At 38.0% G+C, this 9,934-nt stretch overlaps 1 protein-coding gene across 1 annotated transcript; it reads left to right on the top strand.

Annotated features, from left to right (window-relative positions):
• Nucleotides 1-5,475: 5,475 nt before the first annotated feature.
• LOC149026848 (uncharacterized) lies at nt 5,476-9,546 on the top strand. The gene is made up of 3 exons (XM_089156662.1): nt 5,476-5,699; nt 6,256-6,407; nt 8,633-9,546. Exons 1-3 carry the CDS (start codon nt 5,618-5,620, stop codon nt 9,101-9,103), a joined length of 705 nt encoding a protein of 234 aa, XP_089012788.1. The 5' UTR covers nt 5,476-5,617; the 3' UTR covers nt 9,104-9,546.
• Nucleotides 9,547-9,934: the final 388 nt, after the last annotated feature.

The raw sequence follows: 9,934 nt of genomic DNA, 5'->3' as shown, positions 1-9,934 counted from the left end.
TTGATCCTCCTGCTCCTCCTTGGTTCTTTTTGGGTGTTGTTTTTGTCCATTGCCCTTGATCTTCTGCTGTTTCATTGCTGCTGTTGTGGCGTTGGGTTCTTTGTTGTGGCCCTGCCGTGCTTCGTGCTCTCCCACCCTCCTGTGTGGTTTCTGTTTCGTCGGCTGTCTTGTGGCTTTGTGGTTGCGGGTTGTGTGCCTGTTGTGGCGTTGGTGCTTGCTTTGGCCCGGTTGGCGTTCTGGGTCTCGTCCTGTTGTGTGCCCTGGGTTGCTGCTGTTTTCCTATCTGTCCATCTTTTCATTCTCTTAGACCTTATGTATGTCCTTTCTCTTGTATGTTCTGTTTCAGTTTTTGCATTCGATCAATGTTACTTTCTTTCTTCTTCTTCTTCTTTTTTTATTTTTTTTATTTTTTTAACTGTGATTTGCTCGATGGTTTTTTCTTCTCTGCTTTCTATTTAACTATATGTTGCTCTAATTGGTTGGGGTTTTCTTGGCTGCTCCACGTGTGTGCCTGTGATTCCGCGTTAACTACACTCCCGATTTCTCTTTTATATTTGTATGTTATTTGGTTTACTTTGACCTCTTATACTTTGGTTTTTTACTAATCAACCCCTTCTTTGTGTTACCTTCCCCCTCACTTCTGGTGTTGTGGTTCATCTTGTTCTTTTTGCCCTTTTAGTATATGCATTACCCTCATTTATAGAAACTATATTGCATGTGAATTATATCCTAAAAATCTTATATTTTAGAATTAGTTTTGGATTTGGTGGGACCACATACTTATGATTGTTGAAACTTTTACATTCCATTTAAATTTTTCATAATCACCATGATGGAAGTTTTACAAACAAATTAGCATACAAGATCTAATTGATAGAAAATTTGGTAACATACATAATGGTCAGCATATTAGGTGATTTTCAATTTTCAGCTTTGAATAAATTTGATATTTGTTAATATTTTAGTTTCTATTTAATTACATCTTTCTTTTATTTGGTGATTTATTTTTAGAGAAAAAAAAATTACAACTTTCCTTTATTTGGTGGTTCCTTTTTTAAAAAAAAAGTGAAATTAAAGTTAATTTTTTCCTATTAAGGGTAGTATTATAACTTGAAAAAAAAAGCAAATAAATAAAAAGATAATCGCAGGGTTATTTTTGAGATTTTGAAAAAATATATAGATGCCACATCATCGGTAAACTGACGGAACTTGACGGTAGGGGGCATTAGTAATTGTTGACAAAGTTAAAAGGTTGGAATAGTAATTTTAAAAAATACAGGGGATAAAGTAGTAATAAAATCAAAGTACAAGGGAACAACAATAATTATCTCAATATTAATTAAAGAGTTATACTTATAGGATGCTTCAATCCAACTGTTAAAACCCGAAAAGTGTAGTTGTTATATGAAAACCTCACTTGGAATTTTTATTTTGATAATTGAAAAAACAAATGGTTGAGATCAAAATCTTAGTTGGACAACAAATTATACTGAACATGTCTTAAATGCACAGGACGAACTTAAGCTTGATTCATATTTATATATTTATTACCAACATCATCCCTTTTCAATTTTTGTTTATTTCTTCCGTGCGAGCTGAATGTCGCATTTGCTCTTCTCAACTTCCTATCATAAAATTGGTGAAGAGATTCGATTCTCATCTATTGTTGAAAAAAAAAAAAAACTAATATTCCTTCTGATTGGTGAATCAATCTCTTCCAAGGGGTGAAATCACACAAGATTGGACGGGCTAGTTACTTCTCCCTTCCAAATCCATTTATTAAAATTTCCTTTCTATGCAACTTTCGGGCTCAATGGTTGTCACTCAACTTCCAACAAATCTCCCTTTTTACTTTCGGATTTTTTTTTTCAAAAACAAAGAGACTTATATAAATAAAATACAAATAAATTTTCAAGGTTACATTCTGAAATACCAACGAACACACCGCTCCTCTCGACTGAGATTTGCAAGTAGGTCCGGCAAGGCTTGAAGATCAAGTAAGACCTCAGAAACCATAATTGGCAATCCAGTCAAATAATCCACACAACAATTAGTCTCCTTAACCCCATAATAAAATGTAAACTCCACAAATTGATTCCTCAACCCAAGAATTTTCTCTAGTAATTAAGCTGAGAATCTTCCATGAAGCACGGAGGGTAAACAAGATAACACCAATAGCCACTTGTGAATCAGATTTGTACAACAACTTTGTTGCAACCAATGGCCCTTACCATCTTCAAACCATAGAGAATAACATGCATTTTCACCTGCAAAATATTAATGCCAAAGAGCTCACTAATACAAGAAAAAATAACACCACCCCGACATTCCCTAGCAATGGTACAATAATCACCATAGTTGTTACAAATGGACCATCGCAACTAATCAAAATACAACCCCAAGGAGGGGGACTCCAATGGTGAACCGTTGGCCATTTAACTGAGAAGGAAACATTGACATTCCACGAACTAAAGAATTGCTTTTCTGGGGAGTATCAGGGATAACCTTCTTCAATTGAGAAAACAAAGCCAAGTGAGATGTGTTACGTATTGAAACACCTCCATAGGCTACCTACGTTTATCACCAAAAATCCTACAGTTCCTTTCCCGCCAAACTTCATATATCGTTAAATTTAAGGAGAACTTGCAAATATCGTTAAGAGTGTCTTCGCCCTTGAAGTGACCAAGACACCACCCCATAACTTCCTACCAAGACATCGGGTGAATTCGGCTATACACATGCAGACTAATCACACTACCTTGGAGCTGGTGAGAGTAAGCACATTGAAAGAAGAGGTGTTGAAGAGTTTCCGACTACAAACCACATAACGAGCACACGAGATCAACCACTCTTCTCCAAGAAAGAAGCTTATCCTTTGTAGGCAATCAATGAAGACACACAAGCCAAGCAATAAAAGAATGCCGTTTTTGTGCAGTTGAAAACCAAATGAAGTTGTGACATTCAACTTTTTTAGAGATCTGCCTGACTATCTTATATGCCGATTGCATATAAGATAAATAAGGATGGAAGATTAATAAATAAGGATGGAAGACTAGGTGAAATTTTTTTCCATTATTGCTATACCCACAATGAAGATGAGTGAAAGGATACGATTCACTATTAAATTAAGTTTGAGATATAAATGATAATAAATTTTGCACTTTAAATTACTTATGTTTGAATAGAATAATGATTTTTAGGCAAAAGGAAAAGTAGAATAACGATAGACTATGATGTCTGACCTTATTCGCATGATTATGGATGGTAATATATTTATTTATTTTTGAATGGTAAAACTTAAAAGCATGATTTATGGTATTAAAAAAATATGTACTCAAATTGAAGAGGGGAGATTCTGATTCTGAAGTCATCATTTAAATATCTGGGTTCTGAATTCTGATCAGAAAAAAGAAGCTATAATTCAACTGAACCGGAGGGTATCGGGTATCCAACTTGAGTGTTGTGTTATTGGTGTACCTTACATTGAGATCCTATCACAATTCGTTGAAAAAATTCTAGAAACTTGTAGTGTAATGAAGATTTCTAACTATTTATCCAAAAAATATCTCTAAATACCATGGAAAGATGCCATTTTTAAAGAAACGTGTTTAATACTTTAATAATTTCCGGTTATCCGAATCCGGTTTATAAACTGGTGTTCGATCTGCGTCGCACACCTAGCTGTGGTGAATAAGTCTCCCATAAATGTTGAATACTTTACTATATCTGGATAAATTTTTATCTGGATATTAACCGATAAAATAAGCAATTATTCGAATTTGAATTCGGTTGCTTAATGGACGGATACAAATTTTTCGGTAGAAAAAGTCGACGAACCTTTAAAGATATGTTGCGTTGGGGATTCACTATCCTTTAGGCTCTTTATTCTTCTCCTTTAGTGTGGCTTAACCATGGATTAGTCATTTCAAAAAGTATAAAAGACATTAGTAATCATACCAAATAAAAATTAAACATAAGAGACCTTTTAAGGTATAGAAAAGGCAAGGTTGTGAGATAGCATCAATGAGTGCAGCATAACATTAAATGGTCAGTTGGTTGGTTGGTATAATAATATTGAGAGGAGAGGAGAGGAGGCTAATTATAGATCGACCTCTAGATGTTAAAACGAATAAAAGAAGGGTTCAAACCCCCTCCCCCCAAAAAAAAAATAATGAAGAACAGTAATTTTTATTTTATTTTTTGTCATCATCAAATCAATTATAAGCATTCGGTAACAAAAGTTCAAACCAAAACCTCCTTAAACTTACCGTGTTCAAAGAAAAGGCCGATACAACTGTGCCAGAAACACATCCATAATTAGACTAAATTGAGATGTGAAGTATAAATTTTATGGCTTAAGGGCTCTAAGGTGTTGTGGATATTGGGACCAGAGCAATGGGATGGGACTAGAATCAATATTTGAACCTACCATGCACCAACCTAGGAAGACCAAAGCATCAATCATCATGTTCTTCCCATCCATCGAACAAATGCCTAAAGAATCTCCTTTTTCGCTTTTGGAACTTTTTTTTGCTAAGAATTTCCAACAAATCTACCGCCAACCAATTCTAATTTTCAACAATGAGACTTCGGTGTGTTTTAGAACTAGTACTAACTACTTATAATTGTAGATATAGCAAAAAAAATGCTTTTGTTCAAAACATGTCCATTCATATTCATTACTTTACATGCTTATTTTCACTCATTTTTTTTTTTGTCAAAAACATTTTAGAATTCATAGTCATCCCAATGTGACTCGAATTATTTTAAGTTATATTATTGTTCGGATCAGGTTTTACACCTCAAGGGTAGAGAGGAAATTTCACGTGGATCAAGAGAGAGAAGGGGTGGTTTCGTAAATTTAATTGAAACCCTTTATAGAGAGATTAATCGTATGCCACGTTGTTTGTCCTTTTATCATAAACTTATGCGATTAAATTTTTTATTTTTTATTTTTGGTAGAGCATGCTTTCTTTTAATATCCACACGTGTGTATCAACTGCAAGATTTGAATGAAGATCTTTGATGACCGTTCGCAGACGTGACGTTACTTAACTGACGCCATCAGATCTGAATTAACGGCTGTTATGCTATCCACCACTCGTAATTCGTAAAAGCCTTCACCAGAAAAGAACACTTATCTAAGCTGACGATAAAATGCGAGAAATTGGTGAGAAAGATGAAACCATAGATTTTTGAAGGTTAACTAATCATGGTTAAATCCAGGGCTGTTGTGTAACTATGAATGGGTGAACCCGATTCCATGGAATCCAATTCCTTCTGAAGCCTTTTAAAAATTAGAAACCACCAAATTTATTTCAATTTTTTATTTAAATTGTAATAAATCACCCACTTGCCCGTCCATGCTATTTCTTCGGGCAGCTCGAAGCAGGGTATTACGCAAGGTCAGCACTCATCTCCCACGTTACCCAAACTGCCCGTTAGGGCTTTCTCTTGAAATTTACGGGCAACGGGCAGCTCCTCAGTAATACACCCGCACAGAAGGCCGCACCTGAGAGAGGGTCTTCTCTCTCCCCTATTTTATCTCCCCTAGCCTCTGCGTGTTTTTGAGTCTTCGCGATCGAGATCCGACGGTCCAGAATGAAAGGGGCTTTTGATGCTGGTTTCCTCAGGTTTTAGTCCCGAAATTCCTCAGATCTGCTTGAGTTCGTGCTCAGATCTCAATCCCAGATTATCAGGTAAGGTTTTCCTCTTCAATTCTTCTGTTTTCTTTGGCTTTTTTGCTTGATTTCTTGCATTCTGAGCTTGATCTGCTGGTTTTTTCCTCATCCTTAGTAGGCTTTTGTGTTCGGTATTCTTCCACTACTGTCTATTTCCCTTTCGCCTGAGTTTTTCTTCCAAAATTCTTACTCTCTTACGAAATTCCATCTTTTTCATCGGACAACTACTGGTTTTGCTTCGTTTTCTGGTTTAATTTCTTCACCTTTCCAGTAGAAAATCTTCATTTTCCCATTATTTTCAGGCGAACTCGCCGAATCCAGTCCTCTTTTCTGGCGAATTCGCCGTAAGTGTAGTTTCTGGAGATTAAACATGCTGTCTGATAGAAGCAAAAATGCTTTCCTCATTCTCTCATGGTCTTTTACTAATTTCTTAATGTTTTCTGTGTTTAAAGGTTTAACTTTTTAGCGTAGTTCAGAGAGAGAGTTGTTATTTTAGTAACCAACGTTTCTAACTGTTCTTGCCTGCTGAACTCGACAAACTGATCTTAAAACCGTCTCTCCGATCGTTTCGCAGGCTCTGCTTTACGAGGCATCTGGTCCGTACATATGGAATCTAATCGAGGTCCCGTTTGGACAACGTTCGACCATGGTATACTAACGTACGCCGATGAGACATTAGCTACTCTGCTCACCTCCGCTCTGTTCAGAGCTCATCTCTCAGCTATGGTAAGTTCTTCCATTCTCCTTAAAACCTTTTAATGGATTCTGTTTTGTCTCCTGAGATCATTACACACACACAGTTTCATGGTTGTCGTCTTCTCAGCTTTTGGTTAGTTCGAAAAGAGCTTCCATTGGTTTCGTTTTTCGTTCTACAGTTCCACTTCAAACCCTTATTTTTTTCTTTTTTCCGGTCTCACGCTATCATGCGCCGCTCGCATATTAGAAAGCCCTACTTTAACCGTTCCGGAACTGAAATAAACTATAAAGTCTGGTTTTGGGCAAGGTTTTGGGTTCCGCTGATCCCCAGTGGACCCCACTTGGAATACGATTTCTTCTTATTTTTAGTGTTTCTGATGGGAATATCTGTGTGGAAAAATGTTCTGTCCTATTCTCTTTAACTACTTCTTGGTTTGAAATGTCAAACTTTCGAAGTCTACAAAAGAGAATTTTTAAAAATTTCTAAAAATATTCGAATATTCGAATTTTCTAGGTCCTGCCGTTGTGCAAATGGTACCTTTGTTTATTCTCGATTATATATTTTATTATTAAATATTTTATATCCAAGTAAAAATAGAAAATGGGAGATATTTGGTATTTCCATTTCTTTATTGGAAGTCTCTTTTTTTTTTTTTTTTTTTTTTTTGGTAAACCATTCTTTATTGGAAGTCGGTGTGAGTGTTAGCTGAGGATATGTGTCTAGCGTAGACCATAAGAGATCTACAGTGTATTTGGGTCCCACTAGTGTTGGCATGTTTTTATGTGGTGGGGGTGGGTCCCTCTGAAATGACACCTTTCCCTTTGCGTTGGAAAGTTTTCAGTCTTCAGTCTTTGGGAAGTGATATGGTTTTGTGGGGTCAGCCCATCGGGTCGCTGTCATTAGAAGGTTGATGTGGACGGGGATCCGAGATCCGGTACGTGCAACCGGGTTCATCAGACCCAATCAGAAGAGAGAAAGAAGGATTTATTAGGAATACCCTTTTATTATTTTTTTTATAATACTTGGCTTTTCATGGTGTACTCGGCAATCAGTCCACGATTTGAACCGCCATCTTTTAGTATGGGTGTCACGTCATTGGAGTGGGAAGGGGGAAAATGAGGTTTTTATGTGGATGGGTCATCCGGGTCGCCATCAAGAGAAGTGGATGTGGTTGGGTGCCCGGACGGGTCCCGTACTCTTTTGTGGCTCTTAAAAGCCAATCCGGATAGCGAAAACGGTACCTTTCCAGAAAGACTCTATTAAAATTGATAGTTGGTCTTTCTTGCTTAACCCGGCTTGTTCCCATACGGCCATACTTCAAATATCAATGTCACGTCATGGGTCATCAATCAGTTACGGGTCACGGGAGGAACGGCGTGTTGTACTTGGATCACCATCATGGGTGTTCAGGTTACCGGGTTACTGTATCCATCGTTCAAACCGTAGGTGTTAGTCATGACTCATGAGATTATTAGGAATTGGGAAGTGATAACGGTTACGATGGTCTGTCATACGGGTCACAATCATCGAAGTTGGATATGTATTGGAGCCCAGACAGAACCTACCGACTAGGCAAACGCTGCAGATTTGGCTGGTGGCTAATCAAGTTTAGTTACCGAAATACCCTTTTAACTTGTCTCTGGCTTTTCATGGGTTTACTCTGATTGATACGTGCAGCTCACTGCTTCTAGAGATTTAAGGCATGGGTTTACTCTGATTGATACGTGCAGCTCACTGCTTCTAGAGATTTAAGGCGTGAGTGGGGTGACTGGGGTGAGTTGGGCGTGAGTGGGTTAAGAATAATAGCCTGTATCCGCTTTTTGTGTCGTTTGATTATTGTGTGCAAAATCGAAATGAACTGTGACTCGGAAGCATGTAGTAGAGATAACATGTGACATTGTTATGGTGTTCATCTTGAATATGAAGATCCATTTTAATAGTACCTTTCTGTCTCTGTGTGTGTATATATACACAAATGCACTGCATTTATAAATACCTTGCCCAACACTTTTTAGAAGGTCCTCTGTCCAGTCACTTTTGACACAGTTGATCTTGCTTTTTGTTGATTGAGATATCAAGCCTGTTTTTAAAGAATCTGCTGAGTTATATAAGTTGCATGGTTGTAATGTTATGTGTAACAAAATGAAATTGGATTTCTTGGAAGTTTATCTGGGTGTCACGCTTTAGATTGCTACAGCATCGAATTTTTATTGATTTGACCTAACACTAACTATTGGCTGCACTTACGATTTAGTTGCAGGATCTGTTCACCTTGTTAATGACCTGCAAACCCCAATTGCAAGGGGAAGATACAGAAAGACAATCGGAGCTAGTCGATGCTGAGGGAGATGGAGACGAAGATGAGGACGATGAAGATGGGGATGGTGGTTTTGAAGAAGGCGAGGAGGATCTGTCTTCAGAAGATGGAGGCGGGTATGCAAACAAACCAAACAGCAATAACGGTAATTCTAAGAAAGGAACTGAAGGAGCAGGAACAGGAGCAGGAGCGGGTGGGGCCGGAGAAGAGAATGGAGAAGACGATGACGAGGAAGAAGACGGTGATGATCATGAAGATGAAGATGATGACGATGACGAGGAGGACGATGATGGGGGTGATGAGGATGAGGAAGAAGTACTGGAAGAAGAGGAGGAACCGGAGAACGAGGAGGAAGAGGAAGATGAAGAGGAGGAAGCCCTCCAGCCCCCAAAGAAGAGGAAGAAGTGAACAATTAAAACCAGAACTACACTGTAGCGTCTCCTGATATCAACTGTGTGACTTCCTAATCTCTTTACCTTGTCTCATCCTGCTTTAGCTGTAACGAGGAGAAGGCCTGTAAGGCCATGTTTAGGGTGGTTTATTTTTAGGTAATTATCTTCTTTTTATGTCTTTTTAAGAATATTCAGAACCTGAGACGAGGCAGCGAACAGATTGAACTTATGTGAACATTTGCCTTTCTTCAGATTCACTGAAAGGATGTCCATAGGTTACTTGTTTACAGTAAGCGCACTAGTTTTCTTCCACAGTGGTGATCCCTCTATGTAATTTTTCAAATACATTCTGAACCCAGGTGAATCCCTAATTCCTGTTTGAGGATGCACTCTAGACCTTGCATCCATTACGATAATGCAAATGAAACAAGCCAAGTTTCAGTTATTTTAGAAGTGCATCAAGGTTAAAATTTGAATAAAATTGAGAGAGGTGTTTGTGCCTGATGGGGCAAGCACAAGCGAGAACAACTGTGCTTATCTTCCTTCCACAGGCAAGGTGCATTGGTGTGTTCCCACCAAGAGGCAGGGAACGGTAAACACGAGCCAGGCGTGTTCTCGCAGGGAATTCGATCATACGTACGAGCATTCTACAATCTATTAGTATTACTACTAACCAAAGACTATTCTGAGAGGCAAAATAGGCAGCAGCCGATAAAGACTTCCACCCCTTGTAATCTCAAAGTACAAGATCGCGAATCTCCTACATGGATCCTCTCCCTTCCTTGAAGGAACTTTCCCAATAAATGTGTACTGAGTTCTAGAATTAAAGCCTGTATAAAATTATTGT

The sequence above is a fragment of the Hakea prostrata genome, chromosome 1, assembly GCF_041222555.1.
Source record: "Hakea prostrata isolate BN-2017 chromosome 1, UWA_Hpros_2, whole genome shotgun sequence".
NCBI classification, from domain to species: Eukaryota; Viridiplantae; Streptophyta; class Magnoliopsida; order Proteales; family Proteaceae; genus Hakea; species Hakea prostrata.
This window is presented reverse-complemented; position numbering and strand designations above follow the sequence as displayed.

Bases quoted from the DNA above. Each gene is read 5' to 3' on its own strand.
- LOC149026848 (XM_089156662.1), top strand. From the start codon at position 5,618: ATGCTGGTTTCCTCAGGTTTTAGTCCCGAAATTCCTCAGATCTGCTTG. The intron at 5,700-6,255 runs GTAAGGTTTTCC...ATCGTTTCGCAG, and splicing joins TCTCAATCCCAGATTATCAG to GCTCTGCTTTACGAGGCATC. The intron at 6,408-8,632 runs GTAAGTTCTTCC...CTTACGATTTAG, and splicing joins GAGCTCATCTCTCAGCTATG to TTGCAGGATCTGTTCACCTT.